Below are 26,104 nucleotides of genomic sequence, written 5' to 3'. Positions count from 1 at the left end.
TCAGAGCCCTCGAGTGTGCTCATCAGCAATGCTCGGAGCAAGCTTGCACTGAATTCTAAACGCCTAGCGGAGCGCATGCCGCAGACCGAACCAGGCCACTTTCTTCATACAGAAGCTGATGTCCTTCGGGCCGCATTACTATATCTCCTCCACCCTGTCAATATCGTGGCAAATGAAATTCTACCCTCCGGGAATCCTTGACTGCAGGGGTGAAGTGGCTTCAAGTTGTGGTTGTCGAACTGATTTGCGATGGGTGTATCGCAGCGGCAACCAGACCCTCGACATCGCCATTCTCGAAGTTAAAAACACAAAGGTCCTACATTTGGATGATTTTAACCCAGGATTGACGAATCAAGCAAACGCTGCATCAAAACTGAGAACCGCCATGGAAAGCCCGAACCGGACTAATTTTGTCGAAAATGGTTATTGGTCATCAAAGCAAGCGAGGAAATACTCCACTATTATACCAGACGTCGCACTTTTTGATTGGAATGTAATGTTTATATTCGACTTCACAGGTGTAAATGAAAAATCTGAGAGTCCTATCCCGGCGAGAGGGACTTGGTTCACGGAATCTGGCTACGCCTCCAACCATAACCGAACTTTTCGGATGGTCCTCCTTGGATTCCTTATTCGGGCCTTGAGACGACACAATCTTGTGACATAGGGATCCGAGTGTTTTACCAGGGGCGATGGGAGGAAAATGTGATCTTAATTGTTTGGGGCCGTGGAATTGTGGCTATTATTATTTCTAAGAGCATGAAGGAATTGTACGCTTGTTTCAAACAAGTCAACGAGCGCAGTAGGGAACCATACCAAGGGAAATTCGCCATTCACTGGAGTTAGGATGTTTTAACATTTAATCGTGTTCGATGGGTTATAGCAAGCCAGCCATTAGGTTGCTATTTAACACCATATCTTTTCCGTCTGCTTCTATCCTTTGCCTTTACTTTCGTGTTCGATTGCTTTTTAGCCATTGCATCACCAGAGGAGTAGGGTGTAGATAGCACTCCTTCTCATCCAATTAATTTGGTGATAAATCGTAGTTTAGTATGTTCTCGCTAGAGGCATCCAAGTCTAAGCCACCCACCCGCCACACCACAACGCACGGTTTCGAACCGGCGCTCTTTCGATTCCTTCGAGAACTGAACTGACTGAACTGAACGAGCAGCGAACTGGGCGGACGAATTGATTATTATATATATACTCCTCCTGTGGTATTCATTTATTTTCACTGCAGCTAACGAGGTGCAAATCGCACACACTACTAGTAACGTAATCAACCACCTAACGCTCGTTTCCACCCAACGCTCGCCTTTGTAAATCAATTACAATCAACTTCAAATGCTAATATCTCAATGAATATTCATTCAAAACTATTCTAAAAAAGAGAACAATAATTTATAGATATATATTATATTATATTATATTATATTTTTATGAGAAAAAAATATAGAATTATTAATTTATTAAACTTTTTAAAATACTCCATAAAACGATGTGACGATTGGCCGGAGGCTGCAAATGGCTGTTGTCGCCGCTGCTTTCGGCCTCCCGCTAACCGCCCAACCTCGATCATCACGTGAATCTATCCCCACGGCCGCGACCCTTCCCTCCACGCGTGGCCACGATTTTAGAAGGCATTTTCGTGGCTTTCAGTCACCCTTGCTCACCCTCGCTCACCCACTGCCCTTTTTTTGGGAGGGGAGGGGAGCTGTTTTTGATGCTTCACTCTGTCGGATTTGGCTCCCTCCCCAGATCATGGATCGTGTTGTTCTCTCTGCCTCCAGTCCCCGTCACTCTCACCATGCCGCCTGCGGCTCCCTTCCCTCCCCCCCCTCGCAGCACTACCGGGTCAGTTCTATCCAGGAAAGCGTCTAAGTCTTTCATTACTTGTTCCTGTCCCTCTCTCCTGTCGGCTCTCTCCTTGGGCCGTCCTGATCATGGCGCCTGTCTCTTGTTTGGCCGGGCCTGACAAGCAGAGCAGGAGCAAGACGGATGTCAGGTCTGCTCTGGAGACCCTCTCCGCGCTGGATGCCATCTTTTCAGACAGTGGGTATGAAAGTGGCTCCGTCAGCGACGATGAAGACGACGACGACGGCCAGCTCCCCCCCGAACACTACCTGGCCTTAGCAGAGAGCCTTGATATCGCTCAGCTTCGACAGAAGCGGTACAGCCCCAGAACCCAGGAAAAACTCGATGAGACCCGTGGTTACTGGGAGAGGTAGGCAGTGGCTCATTTGACCCTTAGACTGTGTTATAAGCTCACCAGTGGCGCTGGGCAGGTATTGTCGGCATATCAAGGCGAACGCGGAGCGGCAATGGGATCGGATCTCTAATTCAGAGGAGACGGTTCGCTTCCTGTATGCATTCTTTAGCTGGCGGTGTGATATCCGTCGTGGCAAGAACAATCGATACTGTCCGGGCATTAAGCGCAAAAGCTCACTGGAGACATTTTGGAAGTGGTGGCACCTTGTCCTCAAACAGGAAACGGCATCGGGACTCAGCAAAGATACAATTGTCAAGGTGGAGGATGTGAGCACCTATACTCTCTCTCCTCGGATCACTTAACCAGAAGCACCACTAATCTCTTGCAGGTTGTTGCACAGGTGGCCACAGAAAAAGAGCTGGCTCTTGTTGGGCGGCCAAAGAAGAACATGTATATTGAAGATGTTGCTGAGTTCGCTCAAGTCGTTCTCACCACCACTGAGATGACATTTGTCTGCGGTTGGCAGCGCATTCAAATGCTTCTCTTCTTGCAGCTTGCTGCCATCACCGCCAGCCGTCCCTCGGCGATCCTCCATCTTCGGTATTGAGATGTCGTGTTAACCCTGATTCGAGTTCCAGACGGCGGACGCCCCCGATTGTTCATATTCTTAAAACCAGAATTTACTAAAAGATTTCTCGGAGATAAGGCACCGTATGTGTTTCTGATCCTCGCGGCATGGCCTGGTTGACTGACAGAATTGAAGGAACGAGTTTAAGATTCCGGAAATCATCTTTGACCCGACCCTGGTTCTCAGCCCGCATATCTGCCTGCTGACTCTGCTCTTTCACATTGGAGGATTCAAGTCAATTTCAACAAGTGGACCAGTGTTGGATTGCGCAGAGAAACTCTACAGCGCCAAAGTGCTGGATGGCAAGGGACAGCAGCCGCTACTACTAAAGGATGAATTACTGGATAAGTTTGTGTTTTGCCAGACGGAGCCGACATCCACCGGATTTAAAATTTGCTTGGATCAGAGGATGACTCCATCCATGGTGAGTTCCCGGATGCGCCGAGCCGGTGAGATCACGGGCTTTGAGGAGGTCGCCCACCCGTACAACCTCCGATATGCTGGAGCTAAGGCATTTAACAACAGCGGTAAGTAGCCCTCCGTTTTCTTCATGTTGCAGTCATGTCGGAGGGCTAACGATGAACAGAGGAAGTTACGGAAGCTCTTCAGAACGTCATGCTCCAGCACGCGGATATTCGCACCTTCGTCAAGCATTATCAGGTGGACGTCGACGTTGACGCGCAGGGAATAGTCCGGAAAACAGGCTCCCAAACAGCATTGGTGCAATTTGCCTGCTCGATGAGTGCATCCATCGACCCCAACCGACCGTATAAGCTCTCTCCAGAAGAATCACGGTCCCTCAATTACCTTCCAGTTGTCCGTGGCCGTCAGGATACTGTCCAGAAGCGCAAGCGGGAATGGGAGGATCGTGAAGCCGAGTTAGAACGTGCCAACAGGGTATGCAAGACTTCTCTAGGGCACCTTGACGACAGAGTACTCGCCGAGTCCAACCCTGAGGTGCTGGAGAGACTGGAAGTTTTCCGTGATCGGACAGCAGAAGCAAAGTCGGAGCACAACAAGGCTACCCGTGAGTTGCGCAACAAGAAGCAGCGGCAGCGGAACCGACAGATCCGTGAGAACCTTGAGCGCTATAAGAATGAGCAGCCTGTGATTGACCTTGAGCGACAACTGGCCGGGAAGCTGGTGGATACCAAAGTCATGGACACTTTCGAGCACGAGGCCTTCATGCCTCCCGAGCACTTAATGTTTGTTGACTGCGTGCTGACCATGCCGGGCGCTAATCTTGAAGCGGAATATCAGCGGAGGATCAACACAATCAACGCAGGAGTTGCATTCTGTGGCGTGGAGGAAGGGCGGCCCTCGCGCCGGCCCACGCAGACCCGTGGCCGGCCCACGGTCGATGATGACCCTTGTCCTCCGACCAAGCGGCAGAGGTGCTCGGTGAAGGATAACACTGAGGTCCTCTTGCACCAAGCAATGGAGTCTGTGCAGGCCAAGTCTACAGCTGAACAGCCTCAGACCTGCTTTCGGCCTCGCGTTTGCTTTCTCTGTGTTGGGAATCCTAGTTGCGCGCTGGAGGACCGCATTATGAAATACGCAACATCCGGATCACTTACAAGGCACTTTCTACGAAGACATATCAACCCTCCATGGCCGGCCACTGGGGTTGAGTGCAATGTTTGTGAGGGGAAGGTGCTCCCGGCCAAATCTACTCTTCTAAGTCATGCAGAGGAGGCCCATGGAACTGTTGTGCGGGGTCGCGCTCGGGAGAAACTGGCGTTGGAATATCAACGGAGCCTAGAGAACTAGTTTTGTACAATAGAGATATATATATATAATAAAAGGAGTTGCGGTTCTCACAAATCATGTCCAGCCTCACTCTTACTCAAATGCATGCTATATCAAAACACAAACAAAAAGCAAGTCACGCTACAATACGCTATCAACATGCCCGCTGGGAGCTTACTTCCCTCCATGTTGATGGTTGCCGCTTCGAGACCCTGACGGGATGCAACCTTCAAGAGTAATGTCTGCGCCTGCGACTTTTATATCTATTTTTCTTTGTTCTTCAAGGAAAAAAAAGTCAGACATTCCCCTGATGCGTCTTGTTCGCTTTCTTGAAATCTGCACGTAAACCCGAGACTTCTCTCTATGAGTGCCGCGAGATTCTGTCCTCCATTGCCTGCTTCTGCTGCTGCAGATATTGGCATTTGAAGTTGATTGAAATAAAATTACTCATGCAGGTGTTGAGTGGTTGATTATGTTATAGCATGATCTGAGTCTGTTTCTAATTACTTATTGATCTTGAAGCCTCCCACAAACTGGCTCTGAAAAAAGCCTTCTGGATCCCACTTTTGAGCTGTACGTCGCAAGATTGTCAAACGTTCATCACCGAAGCTTTTCATTACCTCCTCTGTGGGCCACGCATAATTAGGGAAAATGTAACGATGGTCAAGGCCCATATGGCGAGCGAGTGAACGTGCATCAGCTAGATACTGACATCCTGCTTTCTCCACGAACTCATCATCTTCAATGTTCGTCCAGGTCATAAAGATTTCAAGCACGATGAGAGGGCCCTCCTTTGGGTCCAGGCCCTGAGAGTTGGTGGCCGGTGGCTGTGAGGGAGCTGACCGGCACGAGGCCTCCAGCATGCCGACTGAAAGCGGCTGGAAAACAAGTGAATACATGAGTCCTGATACTCTTTGTTGGATGGTATTGACAGATGAATACCACAAGTCGACCAAAACATTGAGTAAATCGAAGTCCATCTTGACTGTGATTGTATTATTAAGAATTCTTGCGCCGCCTTTGGGGGCGAGTTTGCCTTCTTCCTCGATGAGTTTGCCATGCGACGTAGCCGTAAGGCTCCCGGTCCAAGGTATGCGGCCCCATATACCCACGAATGGATTCATATCCACCTCTGCCGACGCGCCAGTAGTACTCAATAGGGCATTTATAAATTTCAGACCAAGATAATGTGTAATGCACCATATGCCATAATTGATAGGTTTCCCATCTTCCGGAAATGGCTCCGAAGCCAGGTCGATAAGTGCTTTAAGGGTAGCTTCTCGCGCATAAGATAGATAGAAGGCATTTGTACCGCGAAACACTGTTGGATGGGGAAAACAGGCTATCTCGACGGCTGTGACGATTCCGAAGTTGGTCGATCCGCCGCGCAAGGCATCCCAGAGGTCTGCTGCGTCTTCATCTCGCGCTGCGCTCACGATTTCCCCGGATGCTAGGACAATCTAATGGGAAATGTTAGGTTGTTATCTATGAACAGGCCACTGAGCTGTTTGCCCGCTTACCTCCCATACGGACACCGTGTCTGCTCCGAAACCATAGCCAGGAGAAAGATGTGAAAGCCCGCCACCGAGTAGAAACCCGACAACGCCGACGGTGGGCATGCGCCCACCTACCGCGGTAAGGGGGGGCTTGTGCTCTTCGAGTGCGGCGTAAACAGATCTGAAATGTAGTAAGTCAGCATCACCTCGCGGGAGAAAAATGGCTCTAGCTCTTTGAGTGAAGGGAAATTGAAGCTTGAATATCTTAAATATATATGTACAGTATATAGATATATTTGAGCGTCTGGATATGATTTGGGAGTTGACCTTAGACTTCAATTTAAGAGCTAAGCGCAGAGCCAGGCGTCCCTCAACGACTGAGCAGGGAGGGACCATGCCACGATACCAATTGCCAAATGCGATGTGGTGAGATAGATGAGAGATAACTTACCCCCACTTCTCACCCGCTCCGATACGAACAGCTTTCCCACTGGAGAGTATGCTAACACCTCTGATCCCACGCATATCGATAGTCACCCCGGAAGCGGCCTTGGCCGTTCCACCATATGTCGCGTGTCCGGCCCCGCGGACGGCGATAGGCACGTCAGAAGGCAAATGTTTACGGAGCGCCTTGAGAAGCTTCGAGACGTCGGCCGTTGAGGTAGGTCGCGCAACAGCAGCGGATTGGACTTCCCGGGCCCCTGCCGTGAAGTAGTCGGTCTCGCTATCAACGAATTCGCATGACCCAGGGAAATAGATGATGTTGCGACCATTTAGCTCTGCCTGGATTGTGGCGGAGATCGTTCTCGTCCAGGCTAGTGTATCCTTCATTGTTAACGGAAACTATGAGACAGTCAAAGCCGCTGTGTATTCGAGAAACAATTATCCTCTAGAACTGTTCTCTTTGACTGTGTGGTTTGATCTCCCAGTTATGAGCTGAGAATCATTTAGTCTAATCACAGGATAAAAGAAGCACAGATTCAAATTTGAGATATTTTCCGATTTTAATAAGAGACTGACTTCGTCTGACTTACCAGACCCCTGGCAAGAGCGAGAAACCTCCCCATTTATAATTTCCGCAGAAGTTACCGGTGATAAGACTGACACGTCTGATCTAAGTCTGAATGACCAGTCATACTAACTTATCTCTCAAATGATCTGCGCCGTGCGGAGTTAATCAAAGGCAGTTTCAAATTTTAGTGAAGTTAAAGACAACTGAATTCATGATCAGTTTCGAGCCAGAATCTGACTCTGCTTGAAGAGCTGAGAGAACTTCTCAAGTTGTGTCACAGCTCTGACTGCATCAAGATGTCTTGACAGCCCTGTGAGACTCACCTTGTCGCTGCGCTTTTCTTTTTTGCCATAATTTGTCGCCGAAAACGATTGGTCTGGTCTACCCTCCGCTCACCAAAGGTACCTTGTCAAGTCCATTGGATCCTACACACCAATCTCGCTAAGAATGCTTCTCAACGCATGTTGCGTTTCCATCCCTTCAGTGCGATCTCCATGCTTCGCCGGATGTGAAGCAGCGTCAGTGGGAGTCAGAGGAAAAGATGAATGTTAATCGGTCACGTGATTCCGCTCCGCATCTTGTTTCCGCCTTATCTCAGCAAACTCAACCCAATCCGAACTACTGCTACTTTCTGCCAAGTCCTGCTAACATCTGAGCCAATCAACTGTCACGGGGCTTACACTAAACCTAAATGGGACATCCCCAGCAAACTCTTCGCGGAGCGTCTGAGAAAAAACGGTTCCTGTTTGTTAGCAACACGGGAACGATTTGCTCCAACCATAATGTTTGAGATAGAATCACTGTGCAACATCACTCATAGATCATTTCTCTACCACCTTGGAGGGTTAATTTTTCAATTTCCTGTCGATTGATGTAATTTTTATCTGAAAATACATATATTCTGAGTATGAAGTGTCGCGTCGAAAACTGCTACTATGATTTTGAACACGGGAACGATTTGCTAATTTTTCAACCATGATCATGTCTAGTCATCCAACGCCTTGATCTTGCCATCAAAACATCTATCCAGCCATCAGAGACTCTAGTCAAAGCACCGAGTGTATTTTCCAGCGACTTCCGGCAACTTCCGGCAACTTCTGACAACTTCTGAACTCTTGGCAACCTCACGCGGCACATCAACTTCTGACAACATCTCTGAACTCCTGACAACTTCTGGGATCTTCCGACAACTTCTGAACCAATCACATAACACTTCTTTTTGACAGCTGGGTCGGACAACGTCCCATCAACTGCATCAAATATGGCCAAGGGGGATCGAAGAAAACGCGCAAGTCAGCTACAACAGCGGCTTCAAAAGCCATCATTAAAGCAAATACTTTCAATGAACATTGAAGATATGCCACAACTTGTCATGAGCTATGCCGGACCAGATAGTATCGACAAGCAACAGGATGTTATTCAGTATTGTCTTCAACGAATACTTCAAGGCCCGCGTCCAGATCCTGAGTGTACTCTTCAGCCACGCATAGAACAAGTCCGTATACTTCGGCGCATGATATATGGATATAGCGACACTTTATTCATTGCCAGAACTGGCTATGGAAAGTGCATTTCGCCGCTTCGTAGGAGTACTGTATCGTCGATGAGTCAAGATATCGGGACTCTGAATCCAAGCCTCTATAAAGGCCTCCATTCCCCAACTGTTTCGCTGTAATGTTCTGACAACGCGAGATAATTTTGACCGTCTTTTCTGCCGGTTATAAGGCATTGTAGGCAGGTGCTGTGGGCCACGGCGGTTTGATCGTGAACAAGCTCGCGGGGTATCGGTATCAGTATCGGTGATCTCGAATTCCGAAGGAGTATCAATAGATTCAAGCTCTGTTAAGTCACTGTCTGATGTGTCATATTCATCATCTACATTGTTGGGAGACTGTAGTGGTTGTAGAGAGGATTCATCTTCGAGTGATGAAGGATATTGGCTGGAGCGCGTCTGACATTGGGTGTCTTGAGATTCAAAAGACACGCTGTCTTTTGTCAACGATTGTGACATGATGAGAAGGGGTAGTGAGTTGTAAAATAGCAGAGATGATAGCAGAATGGCTGAGGATTTGAAAAATATCGGTTTGGTGATGATCAGGCAGATATTTAGGGTAGATGTATGATTTCGAAGTCAATCGAATATTTTGTATGGGCGGTGTTGATTTTCCACACACGATGGAACCGTTTCTTCTCAGACTCTCTACGAGATATTAGGTTGCGAGCACGTGTGAAGTCTCTTATTGGTCCAGAAGTTAGCAGGACTTGGCAGAAGTCTAAAGGAGTTTAGTTGGTCGCGCTAATCCGAAAATATCGAGAAGAGAGGCTGAGCATGCTGAGATAATTTCCGCCGCGAAGTGCGAGCTCAGCATGCCAGAGTCAGCCATCGATTGCAGTTATTGGGTTGTTATATGTGGATTAGATCCCCCAAAATACCGCGGATGCTCTTTCAACCAAATCTTGGGCATTTTCTCGTCCAGCATCTCAAGGGCAGTTACCGCTCTCGAAAGCCAATCGCAGAACAGCCACGCTATCATGATCCCTTCCCTGTGGTGCTCTTTTTCTCATTTCTCCTTCAAGAGCTTTGGTTGTTCCGATTTCTTCTTGAATCCTTCATAAAGGGCGGGGGGACCCAGCTGTGCGGAGATCCACTGGGCGCGCAGTTTTTACATCCATGTATGTTGTAGAACCGTGGATTTGAGCAATGATGGCTTGCTGTTTGAGTGAAAAGAGCACCATGGTTTCGGTATTTCGTGTGGGCTCTATGTACTCCTCCCGGAATGCGGCAATTAACTTGCGGAAGTAAAGTTGACTGTTATTAGCACCGGGCCTGTGTGTATTCAGTGCATAGATTTTTTTTTTTACAGAAAAGAAGTTACACGTACACACCATGTCAGGGTAAAAGACCTGCCTCCGAATGTGCAATTCGGACTTGCAAGAGCAAGGGCAAGAGTCGCTCGGTATCATTTCAGCTCTGTTTTCAGTGCTTCAGGGCATGAATCAAATTTTATGTAAACCTGCAACTTTCTGATAGTTATTTGTTGTTCTCAAGGCGTTTCCCACCAAACTATAGGCATTTACAATTAAATCTTTACCTGGGGCATTTCTTTCCGTGCTCCACAACAATAAATTTACGTATCCCCAGGGCTTTTTGCCTTCTTACGGCATTCTTCTTCTGCTGACTGTGTTCGATTGGCCACGATTTTGGTGTAGCTCTCAGGGACATATGATTTCCCAGGGATTGAGCTGCCACAAGCTCAGAAATCAGCGTTCTTGCGGCATGACAGAATTTCAAGGCATCTTTTGTTCTCAGAATGCCCCTTAAGCTTGAGGGAGACCACACGTTATTCGTGGGCCGAATCGCTACCTTCTACTGTTTACTAATAATCACTCGTCTACGCTAATTATATTGGAGCTGGCGATGGAGATGGCAGGGAGAGATGATGATTTGCAATAACCCTTAACCACCTTAGGCAATCACGATATAAGCACCCACCCCCCAGATCTTGCAGGGCCAAAGACGCTGAAATAAAAGGGGGCTGAGCCGATGAATCATGTGATGCCGGTGAGCCAATGGACCTTTTAATTATATTAAAGATCAATCTTCACTTATCTCAGTTCCTCAGCCACTTCGCTTCGTAAAATTATAAGCTAACTCCTTTTGACTTCTGCCAAGTGCTGAGATCTTCTGGACCAATCATAATCTACATGGCTTAAACTAGTCTTAATTAGGAAGGAGGAAAATTTTCCTTCGCGAAGCGTCTGAGAAAGAACGGTCGCGCGTTGTGAGTAACCCCGGGTCATTTTGAAGGGATGGCCAACTTTGCTCCATGCGCCAACTCCATCCTTATCAATTGACACAATTCGGCATAGTAAGGGAGATTTGTCTATCAAAAAGCTATAGAACACACTATTTTTTATTATGATAGGAGCCCTTTTGAGGTACGAACAACCGTGTCAAAAATGGTCACTTCGTGTTTTTTCACCAGAATGTATACTGATTTTTCAAAAATAATCTATAGATTCTCAACCACATATCCTATCAGCAAGATAAACATACTCGGATGCTCAGAATTAAGCCTAGAATGTCCGACTACCAACAAATAACATTCTCTTGATGATACTACCTCTCAGTCAAACCATCTGGTTTCTGTGGCACAAAGTAGGGTTATACCTTACACAGTGAACCCCTGCAAACCTCTGCGACCTCCCATAGGCTTCTATGAGCTCCTGATAATATCTTCCAATTATTGAGAATCCTGTGAGATGGTTCGTGGCAAATCAGACCCCACACCGGACCGTCGGAAACGGCGAAGTCGACATCAAATACGGCACAGAAGGGCTGCACTGGCAGAGCCACAAGACATTGAAACAACATTATCACCTAGCGCTCTAGATGCTATATTAGTGATGGATATCCAAAGTATGCCTGAATTAATTGGGAAATACTCACATCCAGACCATGTTAAGCAGCAGTATGGTGTGATTGAGGCATGTCTGAGGCGGCTGCTAAGAGATGAGTCTATAGTAAAATTAGTATGATTGGTCCAGAAGTTAACAGAAGTTATAAAAAGATGCCACAAGATGATAAATATTAATGGAATTATAGCTACCTGGAATTAAATGTATTTAAGAACTGAATAGTACCTTTTCAATGTCGGCAATTTGGCTCATTAACGTATTTCCGTGCACATAGCTATGGCATATTCCAAAGCTTGACAGAGTCTCTACCACTCGGCGCTTGACACCAGATCCATGTAGATAAGCCGAGAATAAAGCAGCAAAGAAGTTGGAGGTCTTTAACGCATGAGAATGACATATTATACTGAGGATAACAAAGATTCGCCGGTTGACAGTTAACTTGTTGGCATTCCACGTATAACTTTGCCGTCCAGATCGAGAATTAACAAGAACCTTTGATAGAAGCATGTACCAGATTGGTGCCTGTTCCTGCATGTCCTTAAATGCTGAGTTGAAGTCCATCGTATTAAGATCCAAATCTGGAGAGAACCTGCCAAAGTATGGTGTTTTGATAAGTTCTCTCAGCTCTTCCTTAAGTTGTTGCTGTACCATCTCATGATTCTGAAGAAGGTTTGTCCGTAATACTGCACGATGTAATGCATTCCGTCGCTTTACACCAGTTGCATATCGTGATGCAGAGAGAATGTATTTATCGCTGACCCAGGCAGATATGAGACCTTCAATTCCCCAGCGTCTTTCAGCCATAAATTGTGTGAAATCCTGCAACCTGCTGATAGTGCCACGGTTGCGACGAGGGCCTTGTTTTTGAACATAGTATCGGCGTTGGGAAGGACTGTTGTTGGACTCATTGTCTAATCCAGAAGATTCCTCAGTATCATCCACTGTCTCATAACCATCATTGATGTCTGATGAAGGAGGAGGTGATGATAACTCAGAAGAGTATGCGCCGGACGTGAGGTCAAAGAGGCCAAATGAGGAGGTATTTTCAACTGGAGTTTCCATGCTGGTATTAGGCTGTGATAACTTTTAGGATAGTACAAGTTGTAGATAATATATAAAAGAATTGAATGGTATGGTTTTCAGTCAGAAAACCTGTGTGGTTGATGTCGATGTATGCCTTCGCAGATAGAGGATGAATTTGTATGGTGGAGATTTTTCAGTATCACCAGAGGGGCGACCGTTCTTTCTCAGACTCTCTACGAGATATTTTTTGTTGCTTACGTTGCTGTGTTCTCATTGGTGCAGAAGTTAGCAGGACTTGGCAGGTGATCAAAGAAGTTAGCAGGGCTTGGCAGGTATTCAAAGGAGTTAGTCTGTGGCTAGTTTGCAACGAAAATATCTTGAGAGAGGCTGAGGCACTGAGATAAAACACCACTGTGCGCAAGGTTTTTCACCCCCCTGCGCCAAGGCGCAGTGGGGTTTTCCTAGCTAGACATATTTAGCGTATTCGAAAATTCTGTCATTTCTTGGCAGTCAAAAACAACGCGTTGACACCATTTGAATCAATTATTGATTGAAATCAATTCTCATCATCTTCTGCCTCAATTTCTATACAAGTCTTATATGCTTTGATGATGATTTATTATCCTCTCTGCTCTGTTGAATAAAGCAGTGCTGATTTCTGAATTTAGCAATATATACATTGATGGCTGTGTCACAGAAGCAAGAGAATCTGTACCACTCTGAATTTTCTAAGCTGTATTCTTCACATAATCTACCTCCTTCAATATAAGCTGACTTACTGCAATTGCCTCTTCTTAATTAGAAGCCAAATGATATAGCTTGAAAATGTCATGTTAGTTTTCAGACAGTCTTCCAGCTTCAGAGCAATCTACTGTGATATGGAAGTATTCAATCATTTCATTATCATCAACTTGACCGAGTCTGTAAACTATTGTTTGCAGATGATAAAGTGTAAGAGATGGGCTACAAGAGTAATTACAAGAGTAGTGTGAAGTACGCACAAAGGATATTAAGAAGGTAGCAATCTCTATTGTTCAAAGCTAATCGCTGATCTCCTAAAATCCACGGATATCAGCGAGCATTATATAGATAATATTGCCATCGCCACGTATCTATCGCCACGTATCTATTTCCTAATATAGATATCTCCGTTGCGCCTATTACAATTATCTCCCTTCTTCAAAGGCCTGGTCCCCAGGGCTTCTTATTGTGCGAAGTTCGTAATATGTGCTGTGTGGTTGATATTGTATAAAGTTCGCAGGATAGGACCGAATTAATTGTTCGGGTTAATTCCGAAGCGTTGCTGACTCGGGAAAACGTTGTTCCAGTTTCGGTGTTATCGCGGTCCAATCATGATTTAGGCACAACCCCTGAACCCCTTTCCTTTAACCTTTACACCACAAGTCGTATCCTAACGAGATCATCACCATCATCACTAACAACGAATTTTTTTTTTATTTAAAAGAATACACCAATTTATCAAGCAAAGTACGCTGTATCTTCCCATGCGATTTTTATTGCGACATTCGAAGTTTTGGTTGCGTGGTTGCGTTTTCTATTTTGGGTCGGATTTTGTGTTGTTGCAACCTCTTTGATCGATATTGCAATATTGGTTTTAACCACCAACATCTGTTCTTTTCTTGCTGCTTCTTGCCTCTTCTCTCTTCTTAAAAGGTCCTTGATACTGATTAATGTCGTAATAGAATGTCAGAACCAGCTGCTTCCGTTGCCGGTTCAGAACCTATGGAGGGTGATATGCTGAATGCCATCGAGAGCATTTGCTTGGGTTGTCTGGAAAGGTTGCAAAACCCTCCAGTATACCCTTGCTTTGTGAACGACGGGCGGACACGCTGTCACGCCTGCCATATATCGAATACTGGGCAAGGATCTTGGTGCGTTACTTGAGTTATCCGATAACGCTGGCGAAGATGAGGAAGCGGACGGTCCCGTTGAAGTGTTAGAAAGGAACGCAGCAGCATATTGCTGTCGTTGTATTCGACATTTAACAACGTAGAATTAACCTGTATTAGGTGCCAGCAGATGCCGTCGAGTTGGCCCAGGCGGCTATTAACGCAGCTGAGGATTTAATTGTCGCTGGTGCAGACGCTTCGAACGTTAACGTTTTACAGGGCGCTGTGACAGCTGCAGTTAAGTTCTTCGCAGCGAAGATCCGTGGGGCTCAACGAAATGGTTCCCCTGAGGCCCCGGCTGAAACAGTGATTGGTGAGATCCCGGTGGCTACATCGCCGGTCGCAGCTCCCAAGTCATCGTTGAAACGTCGTGCTTCGCCAGTTGAGGAAATCCGGGGTAATAAGTAGGTCTGCCTTGGTGACAATTCCTCAAATGACACTGGCCAAGCTGAGGCGGATCTGTTTTTTAATCCCTGGGCGGAATAAGTATATCCAGCAGTCATCGTCGCCTTCTTCGTTTTCGTTTACTGACTGGCTCCTGATAGGTTTTATTAAACTGTTCCAAGTACTCCTGGCTGTTCACCAAATTTTCTTCAGGTTCCCAAGAATTATCCGCGTCTGTGCAATCCTTCCATTTAACAAGATATTGCGTTTGACCACGGTACTGACGTTTATCCAATATAGCTTCAACTTCCCATTCCTCCTGCGCGTCTATAATTATCGGTTCTGCCTGTGGGATCTGTCCGTCGCGCGCGTGATACGGTTCGAGAAGGGGAACGTGGAACACGGGATGAATTCCTTTATATTGTGGCGTAAGCTTCAGTTTGTACGCCTGCGTACCGCGTATATCAATTATTTGGAAGGGACCCAAAAATCGATGATCTAGTTTGGGTGAAGGTCGCAAGGTGGATATATTTTTTGCACGCAGCATTACCCAGTCCCCTATCTTAAAGCTTTTTGGTATGTGGCGCTGATCATAATACTTTTTCTCAGCTGCTTTGGCAGCTTCTAGGCATTCTCGGATCCTGTTTTCTGCTTGCTTCATCCGTTCCACTTGTTCTATCGCCGACTTTGACGCGCCCGTGCTTGGGGGTTCCACGTCTATACGAAGTTCAGTTGGTCGGCCGATCATCGCTTCAGATGGTGTCATTTTTATCGATGCGTGGAAGGCGTTATTATATGCCCATTGCGCCAGGGGAATCCACTCTATCCAGTTATCCTGCTGGTAGCTGCAATATGTGCGAAGATAATGTTCAATCACCTGGTTCAATCGTTCCGTTTGGCCGTCGGTTTGCGGATGGAAGGCTGTTGATAATTTTCGTCGGACATGGAGTAAGTAACATAATGTTGACCAGAACTTGCTGTTTATTAATGAATCTCGGTCGCTAATAATGTTCGCAGGTAGGCCAAAGTTCTTCGCAAGCTTCCATACAATAATGTCCGCGAGTCCTTCCGCATCTAGCTTTGAAGATGTGGGTACAATTATGGCCCATTTAGTGAACAAATCAACAAATATGACAATAGCATTGTAAGTTTGACTTCCCTTCTTATTATCTGGTAGGCCTTCAATAAAGTCCATACTGATTGTATGCCATTTCTTATCTGGCACTGGATGTGGTTGTAGCAACCCGTACGGCTTATGCCGCGGTATCTTGACGCGTCGGCAAACATCGCAGGTCCTCACATATTCTGCAATCTCATCGCTCATACCATGCCACGAGTACTTGCGTTTGATCGCTTCGATGGTTTTGTCACGTCCAAAATGGCCACCTTGGGGATCATCGTGGTTCATTTTCATTATTTCATGCCTTACGGCCTTGTCTTGCGGTACGTAGACTTTACCATCTTTCCTGAGCAGGCCATCTTTGTCTACTGCCCAGGTCGAACGATCACCTACGCTAGCGTCACCCACCTCTAGTCTTCTGCGAAGTTCAGACGTGCCAGCGTCCCTATTCTGAACCTGCAGCAAGAGTTCGACAATAGATTCAGCTACCTCTTCGCGATAGGCTGTCTCGGACTCAAATACCTTAACGGCTAGAATCCGTGGCACCAGGGTCCCTAGGTCTAACCCCGTAACGCCGGCGACTTCGTTCTCATCTGCAGGTGCGTTCTTTATCCTGCAGGGTTTGTTGTCATCGATGACTACGGGCCCCTTCGCCCAACAATTTTCTTTAACTTGCAGATTTTTTCGCACCATCTTGACACATTGGTCTAACTTTGTGTTTTCTTTTGTCTTTAGTGACTTAAAGATCCCCTTACGCAGCTTCTCTTGCAGGGTAGGGAGCCCCGTCAAGGGAGCTGCGTGTTTTATATAATCTGGGCGACGACTTGGTGCATCTGCGGGATTATTTTTCCCAGGATGGTGCTCAATTTCAAAATCGAACGCTGAGAGCATTTGCATCCAACGAATCTGACGCCCATTTAGCTGCTTCGTCGTCATGAAGCGCCGGAGGTTGGCATGGTCAGATAAAACAACTATTGGGTGCCTGCTACCATGTAGGTAGTGGCGCCATTGCCTGAAAGCTTCTACAATCGGCAACATTTCTAAATCATATGTTTGATAACGTCTTTCTGCTTCTGTGAGTTTTCTGGACCAAAACGCGATCGGGTGCCAGTGACCATCATCCATTAATTGCGATATTACTGCGGCGATTGCAACGCCAGATCCGTCCGTTTCTATACGGAGTTTTCGCTGCGGATCAAAATGAACTAACAACGGTGCTTTTGTAAAGCATTCTTTTAACTGCAGTATTGCGTGCTTGCAGTTCTCGTTCAGTTGGACAGGTGCGTTGTTCTTCCCCTTTTTTGTTTCGTATCCTTTTAGCAACTCAGTCAGGGGTGCCGTTATTATCGAGAACTTGTATATGAATCGTCGGTAGAAGTTGGCGAATCCTAGGAATGTTTGCAGCTCGTTTATTGTTCGCGGTTCAGGCCAATCTAGGATCGTATCGACGCGGCGTTTTTCGACAGTGATGCCCTGCGTGGTAATCACAAAACCCAGAAATCCAATTTCTGTTGCATGGAACGTACACTTACTAAGTTTCACATATAGTCTCCATCGCCTTAAACGTTCCAGCACATTCTTAACATGGGCGACGTGTTCGTCAAGCGTATTCGAATAGATTACGATATCGTCAAGATAAGCCACGCAATATACGTCCAAAATATCACTGAGGGCTTTGTTGATATAAGATTGGAAGGTCGCAGGGGCGTTAGTTAGCCCAAAGGGTAAAACCAGATACTCAAAGTGTCCGTATCGTGTTCGAAATGCCGTTTTCCATTCATCCCCCGCTCGTATGCGGATTCTATGATACGCGTCCCTAAGATCCAATTGTGTGTATATTTTGGCACCTGCTAATCTATCGAGTATTTCACTTATCAGGGGCAGCGGATACCGATTCTTGACTGTTATTTCGTTCAACCCTCGATAATCTACGCAAAGACGCAGGGTTCCGTCTTTCTTCGGTGCGAATAATACTGGGGCACCGGCTGGGCTCTTGGACGGGCGTATCCAATTCTTCTCTAATGCCTTTTCGATATATTCTCGGAGGACGGAGAGTTCTTGAGGTGACAGGTTATATATCGGTCGGTACGGTGGTTCCTTGCCAGGTTTGAGATCTATGGCATGATCGTGGGGTGCGTGTTCCGCGTCAGGTATATCTTCTCGGAATACATCAAGATAATCCTTATAATCATCCGGGATATTTGGCTCAGTCGCTGCGTGCGCAGCTCGCAATGGAAAGGCGGCAAATATAATGTTGCTGTCGTCCATTAAAGTTGCAAATTCCTTAGCGGTATCTAGGTGCACATGGCTAATATTTGACGCTTTCCTATAGGTCCAGCATCTTCGCACCCAGTCAATGTCGGGGTTCGCAGCTTGCAACCATGGCATACCCAGAATTACATCGTATCCGCTGATGTCGGCTTCTTCGAAATGGTGGAATCCTTCCCGAAGGACATGTTCATCATCGATAATCTTCATTGCAGCTTTTCGTTGTGCATATGATTTAACCCTATGATTATCAACTGCTTCCACTACTTTCGGTTTACCTTCTGACTTCGAGAAATATTTCAATGCCCAAGCATGGGACACGAAGTTCGCATCCGCGCCAGAATCTACTAACGTCCACGCCATTGACCATCCCACTTCTGTCAACATCCAGGTGTTCATTGCCAATAAGTGTTTATCTCGCAGCCTAGTCGTCTGTATTCCCAATGCAGCAGCTGCTCCTACGATTGGGATTGCTAGTTTTTTGCTTGTCGGACTTGGTTGCGCTTTTCGGGGTATAACATCCAACAATCGTTTGCGACATGCCCCTTCTTATGGCAGTGTGAGCACTCCTTCATCCAATTATATTTATCTTTCTTGGTTTGTTCGGTTGAACCCGTCTGTTCCTCTCGTTTCCTTTTATTCCGGTGGTTGCTAGATTTATCAGAACGACGCTGATTCCCTACGAATATCGCAGGTCTGCCTTTGCGAATGGCACGTCGTCGCTCCGGCATATTTTCCTCGAGAGTCTGTAGAGTTCGAAGCAACTCTTCGTAGTTCTGGGGTTCTTGATTTCGACGGTCGAGCTCGGTGCGTAGCACCTTCAATGCCTTACTACGCAGGTTATCCATTCTCTGTTCCTCGCTGTATGGGGGTAAGTAATACTCCCAATCTTCGAGATATTTAGAAAAGTCGCGTATCGACTGCCACTCCTGTTGCTTAGCATCCTGGAATCTTTGGCTCGCCAATCGACGCTGATTCTGCGGGTCGTTAATTTGCATCTCTAGGTGTGATAGCATATCGTCGAATGTTAACGGTGTTGCTCCTCCGCGTCTCTCATATGCTGATACAAAATTCAACCACTTCTGCTTAACGTGGGCATCAAGGTAGAGTTTGGCGTCGTTTATCTTGCGTTCTTCTTTTCGATAATATAGACGGTGGCGTGCAAAGAGAGTCAACATGCGATCTTTATAGTCCTTAAATTCTAACATATTCTTTCCTCGATAGTAATCCTTAATCTCCAATCTCGGCGGTGTTTCGTTATCATCATCCATATTGTCTGCGGGTCGATTTTGCGGCGGTTCTGCGGCGATATCCGGGGTTGGTCGGGACTCGATAAAAGTATCTTCGCGAATCTGTGCTTCCAACTCGTTGAGGCGTTGTTGCGCGTGCAGAATAGCTAACTGTTGCTCTCGTTCACGGATTTGATCGTTTAACTGTTGCAATCGGGCATTGTGGTCGTCGGAGGTGGTAGAGGATTCGGGTTGGTTCCCAAGGGATCTTGCGCGTGTTGAAACCATCTTGCGTGTTTTAAGTTGCGTGTTTTAACTAACGTTGCGTGTTTTGTTGTAGGTGTGCGTAACAACGGACCACTCAAATAAGGTTTAGAGCGATTAGAATTGTAAGAGATGGGCTACAAGAGTAATTACAAGAGTAGTGTGAAGTACGCACAAAGGGATATTAGAAAAGGTAGCAATCTCTATTGTTCAAAGCTAATCGCTGATCTCCTAAAATCCACGGATATCAGCGAGCATTATATAGATAATATTGCCATCGCCACGTATCTATCGCCACGTATCTATTTCCTAATATAGATATCTCCGTTGCGCCTATTACAGATGTGAAGAATGATGATGATTCTCTTTTTATATTACCACTCTTTAAAAATTTAAATGAAAAAGAAGAAGCTGCACATCATCGGTATTCATTTAAAAAAAACTTTTAAAAAATTGTTCACAATAGAAAGATCTGTGAAGTATACTGAGTATTTCAAAATACTGATAATAAAATATTTACTTCTGAACTTGAAGAGTCTATGAATGATCATATGCAGAAAGTTGACTTTCTAATTGCAATCAATTTATATATATACATCAACAAAAAATTGACTATTCAGAAGATTTTATCAAGAACCACAGTTCATTTGTTAAATTTAACTAATATTGAGAACGTTATTATGAGCTCACTGACATCATTAATTGAAAATCTTTCTTATTCAATTACCACTTAAAATGCAATTGTGAGATCAACAACTGAATGGAGTAATTTACACAATTATGATATTGAGGATTTTTCATTGACTTCAACATCTCAAATTACAGAGCTTTTAATGAGTCAACATTGAAATTTCCTTCAATTTTTTTTGAAATTTGATTTTGAAATCAAAGTGAATTGTGAAGAGCTTCTGAATCAGTTTAAAAAATTAAAATTTATAAAAGAGATTAATATTTCAAACTCATCATTTATTTTTGCATCTAATCAATCTGCTTGAATTAATCAACTACTATAGCAGAATTCTACAAACTTGAATGCCATTCAAAATACTGATGAATTTTAATGACAGTTGATGAATTGTTTTCAATGTTGATAATAGAGTTGCATCAATTAAAATAATTATTGCTATTCTGATTCTGCAGACACTTCATTGCATTATAATATTATTATTTTTTAATATGAATCATGAGCAAATGCTATATCATCTGAAGATGCAACTTTACAACAGTCATCAATGAAACTTTTACAATATTGACAGACAGTGCAAGGTTCAATTTCTCAAAAATCTCATCAATCTATTAAACAATCTGCTATATAGCAAACTATGAGTGTCATGAAATGTATGTTAAAGATGCAACAACAAATGTAAGAACAATATATACAGCAATAAATGATGAATCAAATGAAAGCAATGAAAGAAAAACAAAAATGCTGTGAAGAATTTCAAGAATGACATCAAATACAATGAGTTCAATAATTTGATTGACAGCAATATTCACAATGAGAGCCGCTCTTCAATTTTTATTTGCTCAGTTAGTCTTTAACATTCAGACATTCATTAATTTCAAGTTCTTTTCTTAAGATAATTCCATCAAAGTCATTCAATTCTATTCAATCTGATTCTGATGATATTGATATTCTCATCCTCTTTTTTAATTGAAGAATTAGCTAAACATCTAATGCTGAGAAGAGGTAAAAATGGAAGCAGACTAAAAATATAATTTTTCCAAATGACTGAAATATCAAAAATCTTAAAAATATGGAGAACTGTGAAACTTCTATTTACATATGAGTTTTGAACACAGAAATATTCAATGGCTTTGTCTGTGAATTTCAATGAGAGCTTCATTTATTTAAAAATTGTTTTCATCAATAAAGAAACAGTTCTTCAAAGATCACAGCTGCTATGACTTTGATAAACTGAGAAGCAATGTGATGAATGTCAGACATTATAAAGCTGTATGGCAACCCTCTATTTTCAATTTAAATGAAGGTTTATAACTCAGTGATTAAGGCTTCTATATTAGTTAGGTGAGGATGAGTGATTATTTCTGACCTTGTTACAATTTGATGAGATGATAGCCTGTGAGGGGTGATGACAGTGTGAAGAGTGAATAGTAGAAGATAGTATGTAGTGTAGTAGAAGATAATAGTAATTATAGTAGTAGTATAGTTGAAGTTGTAGTTGTAGCTGTAGTTGTAGTTGTAGTTGTAGTTGTAGTTGTAGTTGTAGTTGTAGTTGTAGTTGTAGTTGTAGTTGTAGTTGTAGTTGTAGTTGTAGTTGTAGTTGTAGTTGTAGTTAATCGCTGAAGAGGAAAAGAAAGAGAAAGAAGATGTGCGAAATACATACATCCATATATATATACATATAGAAATAGTGGTAGCGAGAGTATAATGGAAAGAGGTAAGAATAGACTAAGATATAAACAAAGATAATATAATAATAAGGAAATAATAAACGAGTGCATTACATAGCCTCACTTGAAATATCAACCTGAATAGTATGACACTCTCCATGACTAATATCTTTTTTTTGACAGGTACCCGCCGCGGCAAGAAAAAAAAATAAAAAATGACATGAATGAGGAATGAACAGAGAGCCTTCCATTTCAATGACAATGATATAAATAACATGCAGCTGATAAGTATGACACAATACATGATTGATGAATATAACAGTGAAATATGATAGTGATTAATTTCAAATGAAAAAATGAGAAAGAAAGAATTTAAAATCTGATTTTCATACTTCTGTATCTTTATTTTTATATTTATCAAAAAAATCGTTTAAATTGAATGAACTCTTCTTCTTTAATATATACTTCTTCTGCAGCATGTCTGAATTGCAATTGAGTAAATCGGTCACAGCAAGACTATTGAATAGCCAATTTTAAGAATTTTTCTTAAATTGTACAACTTTGATGAAGAAAGGTTCAATGACATTTCATTCAAGTTTTCAAAATTGAAAATATAAGCTCAATTAAATTGAAATTTGAGGAATAAGAAGAAAAATAATGAATAATATGATCAACTGTCTGAATTAATTGAATTACTTCATCTCTAATATGAATTGACAATGTTATTCATGATAATAATCATTAGCTGATTGTTGAATGCAGTATCAATAGTTGGTAAAAGTTTGTTTTGAAGTCAATTTAAAAAATCTTTTGAATTTCAATAACCTTCTTTAATGCCTGTGCAAGGCAGATATTCAACAGGAGTCATGACTGCACAAATACTTCTGTAATAGGCGCAACGGAGATATCTATATTAGGAAATAGATACGTGGCGATAGATACGTGGCGATGGCAATATTATCTATATAATGCTCGCTGATATCCGTGGATTTTAGGAGATCAGCGATTAGCTTTGAACAATAGAGATTGCTACCTTTCTAATATCCTTTGTGCGTACTTCACACTACTCTTGTAATTACTCTTGTAGCCCATCTCTTACAATTCTAATCGCTCTAAACCTTATTTGAGTGGTCCGTTGTTACGCACACCTACAACAAAACACGCAACGTTAGTTAAAACACGCAACTTAAAACACGCAAGATGGTTTCAACACGCGCAAGATCCCTTGGGAACCAACCCGAATCCTCTACCACCTCCGACGACCACAATGCCCGATTGCAACAGTTAAACGATCAAATCCGTGAACGAGAGCAACAGTTAGCTATTCTGCACGCGCAACAACGCCTCAACGAGTTGGAAGCACAGATTCGCGAAGATACTTTTATCGAGTCCCGACCAACCCCGGATATCGCCGCAGAACCGCCGCAAAATCGACCCGCAGACAATATGGATGATGATAACGAAACACCGCCGAGATTGGAGATTAAGGATTACTATCGAGGAAAGAATATGTTAGAATTTAAGGACTATAAAGATCGCATGTTGACTCTCTTTGCACGCCACCGTCTATATTATCGAAAAGAAGAACGCAAGATAAACGACGCCAAACTCTACCTTGATGCCCACGTTAAGCAGAAGTGGTTGAATTTTGTATCAGCATATGAGAGACGCGGAGGAGCAACACCGTTAACATTCGACGATATGCTATCACACCTAGAGATGCAAATTAACGACCCGCAGAATCAGCGTCGATTGGCGAGCCAAAGATTCCAGGATGCTAAGCAACAGGAGTGGCAGTCGATACGCGACTTTTCTAAATATCTCGAAGATTGGGAGTATTACTTACCCCCATACAGCGAGGAACAGAGAATGGATAACCTGCGTAGTAAGGCATTGAAGGTGCTACGCACCGAGCTCGACCGTCGAAATCAAGAACCCCAGAACTACGAAGAGTTGCTTCGAACTCTACAGACTCTCGAGGAAAATATGCCGGAGCGACGACGTGCCATTCGCAAAGGCAGACCTGCGATATTCGTAGGGAATCAGCGTCGTTCTGATAAATCTAGCAACCACCGGAATAAAAGGAAACGAGAGGAACAGACGGGTTCAACCGAACAAACCAAGAAAGATAAATATAATTGGATGAAGGAGTGCTCACACTGCCATAAGAAGGGGCATGTCGCAAACGATTGTTGGATGTTATACCCCGAAAAGCGCAACCAAGTCCGACAAGCAAAAAACTAGCAATCCCAATCGTAGGAGCAGCTGCTGCATTGGGAATACAGACGACTAGGCTGCGAGATAAACACTTATTGGCAATGAACACCTGGATGTTGACAGAAGTGGGATGGTCAATGGCGTGGACGTTAGTAGATTCTGGCGCGGATGCGAACTTCGTGTCCCATGCTTGGGCATTGAAATATTTCTCGAAGTCAGAAGGTAAACCGAAAGTAGTGGAAGCAGTTGATAATCATAGGGTTAAATCATATGCACAACGAAAAGCTGCAATGAAGATTATCGATGATGAACATGTCCTTCGGGAAGGATTCCACCATTTCGAAGAAGCCGACATCAGCGGATACGATGTAATTCTGGGTATGCCATGGTTGCAAGCTGCGAACCCCGACATTGACTGGGTGCGAAGATGCTGGACCTATAGGAAAGCGTCAAATATTAGCCATGTGCACCTAGATACCGCTAAGGAATTTGCAACTTTAATGGACGACAGCAACATTATATTTGCCGCCTTTCCATTGCGAGCTGCGCACGCAGCGACTGAGCCAAATATCCCGGATGATTATAAGGATTATCTTGATGTATTCCGAGAAGATATACCTGACGCGGAACACGCACCCCACGATCATGCCATAGATCTCAAACCTGGCAAGGAACCACCGTACCGACCGATATATAACCTGTCACCTCAAGAACTCTCCGTCCTCCGAGAATATATCGAAAAGGCATTAGAGAAGAATTGGATACGCCCGTCCAAGAGCCCAGCCGGTGCCCCAGTATTATTCGCACCGAAGAAAGACGGAACCCTGCGTCTTTGCGTAGATTATCGAGGGTTGAACGAAATAACAGTCAAGAATCGGTATCCGCTGCCCCTGATAAGTGAAATACTCGATAGATTAGCAGGTGCCAAAATATACACACAATTGGATCTTAGGGACGCGTATCATAGAATCCGCATACGAGCGGGGGATGAATGGAAAACGGCATTTCGAACACGATACGGACACTTTGAGTATCTGGTTTTACCCTTTGGGCTAACTAACGCCCCTGCGACCTTCCAATCTTATATCAACAAAGCCCTCAGTGATATTTTGGACGTATATTGCGTGGCTTATCTTGACGATATCGTAATCTATTCGAATACGCTTGACGAACACGTCGCCCATGTTAAGAATGTGCTGGAACGTTTAAGGCGATGGAGACTATATGTGAAACTTAGTAAGTGTACGTTCCATGCAACAGAAATTGGATTTCTGGGTTTTGTGATTACCACGCAGGGCATCACTGTCGAAAAACGCCGCGTCGATACGATCCTAGATTGGCCTGAACCGCGAACAATAAACGAGCTGCAAACATTCCTAGGATTCGCCAACTTCTACCGACGATTCATATACAAGTTCTCGATAATAACGGCACCCCTGACTGAGTTGCTAAAAGGATACGAAACAAAAAAGGGGAAGAACAACGCACCTGTCCAACTGAACGAGAACTGCAAGCACGCAATACTGCAGTTAAAAGAATGCTTTACAAAAGCACCGTTGTTAGTTCATTTTGATCCGCAGCGAAAACTCCGTATAGAAACGGACGGATCTGGCGTTGCAATCGCCGCAGTAATATCGCAATTAATGGATGATGGTCACTGGCACCCGATCGCGTTTTGGTCCAGAAAACTCACAGAAGCAGAAAGACGTTATCAAACATATGATTTAGAAATGTTGCCGATTGTAGAAGCTTTCAGGCAATGGCGCCACTACCTACATGGTAGCAGGCACCCAATAGTTGTTTTATCTGACCATGCCAACC

At 44.3% G+C, this 26,104-nt stretch overlaps 7 protein-coding genes across 7 annotated transcripts; 2 read left to right on the top strand and 5 right to left on the bottom strand.

Moving 5' to 3' along the window:
- Window positions 1–1,943: 1,943 nt before the first annotated feature.
- On the top strand, window positions 1,944–4,607 carry HCAG_03962 (conserved hypothetical protein; the record flags this gene model as incomplete). The annotated part of the gene is made up of 5 exons (XM_001541814.1): window positions 1,944–2,224; window positions 2,286–2,535; window positions 2,598–2,809; window positions 2,973–3,364; window positions 3,424–4,607. The coding sequence occupies 5 exons, from the start codon at window positions 1,944–1,946 to the stop codon at window positions 4,605–4,607; spliced, it is 2,319 nt and encodes a 772-aa protein (XP_001541864.1).
- Window positions 4,608–5,089: 482 nt separating this feature from the next.
- On the bottom strand, window positions 5,090–6,913 carry HCAG_03961 (predicted protein; the record flags this gene model as incomplete). The annotated part of the gene is made up of 3 exons (XM_001541813.1): window positions 5,090–6,046; window positions 6,107–6,263; window positions 6,534–6,913. 3 exons carry the CDS (start codon window positions 6,911–6,913, stop codon window positions 5,090–5,092), a joined length of 1,494 nt encoding a protein of 497 aa, XP_001541863.1.
- A 4,643-nt stretch (window positions 6,914–11,556) lies between these two features.
- On the bottom strand, window positions 11,557–12,575 carry HCAG_03960 (predicted protein; the record flags this gene model as incomplete). The annotated part of the gene is made up of 2 exons (XM_001541812.1): window positions 11,557–11,613; window positions 11,739–12,575. The coding sequence occupies 2 exons, from the start codon at window positions 12,573–12,575 to the stop codon at window positions 11,557–11,559; spliced, it is 894 nt and encodes a 297-aa protein (XP_001541862.1).
- A 2,557-nt stretch (window positions 12,576–15,132) lies between these two features.
- Window positions 15,133–18,428, bottom strand: HCAG_03959 (hypothetical protein; the record flags this gene model as incomplete). Its single annotated transcript, XM_001541811.1, has 2 exons — window positions 15,133–15,149; window positions 15,287–18,428. The coding sequence occupies 2 exons, from the start codon at window positions 18,426–18,428 to the stop codon at window positions 15,133–15,135; spliced, it is 3,159 nt and encodes a 1,052-aa protein (XP_001541861.1).
- A 263-nt stretch (window positions 18,429–18,691) lies between these two features.
- On the bottom strand, window positions 18,692–19,735 carry HCAG_03958 (predicted protein; the record flags this gene model as incomplete). Its single annotated transcript, XM_001541810.1, has 1 exon — window positions 18,692–19,735. The coding sequence occupies one exon, from the start codon at window positions 19,733–19,735 to the stop codon at window positions 18,692–18,694; it is 1,044 nt and encodes a 347-aa protein (XP_001541860.1).
- A 1,843-nt stretch (window positions 19,736–21,578) lies between these two features.
- On the bottom strand, window positions 21,579–22,061 carry HCAG_03957 (predicted protein; the record flags this gene model as incomplete). Its single annotated transcript, XM_001541809.1, has 2 exons — window positions 21,579–21,681; window positions 21,766–22,061. The coding sequence occupies 2 exons, from the start codon at window positions 22,059–22,061 to the stop codon at window positions 21,579–21,581; spliced, it is 399 nt and encodes a 132-aa protein (XP_001541859.1).
- Window positions 22,062–23,266: 1,205 nt separating this feature from the next.
- HCAG_03956 (hypothetical protein) lies at window positions 23,267–25,727 on the top strand (the record flags this gene model as incomplete). Its single annotated transcript, XM_001541808.1, has 3 exons — window positions 23,267–23,951; window positions 24,569–25,519; window positions 25,699–25,727. The coding sequence occupies 3 exons, from the start codon at window positions 23,267–23,269 to the stop codon at window positions 25,725–25,727; spliced, it is 1,665 nt and encodes a 554-aa protein (XP_001541858.1).
- Between the last annotated feature and the right edge of the window lie 377 nt (window positions 25,728–26,104).

Source organism: Histoplasma capsulatum, genomic scaffold (genome assembly GCF_000149585.1).
Source record: "Histoplasma capsulatum NAm1 scaffold_3 genomic scaffold, whole genome shotgun sequence".
Lineage (NCBI taxonomy): Eukaryota > Fungi > Ascomycota > Eurotiomycetes > Onygenales > Ajellomycetaceae > Histoplasma > Histoplasma mississippiense.
This window is presented reverse-complemented; position numbering and strand designations above follow the sequence as displayed.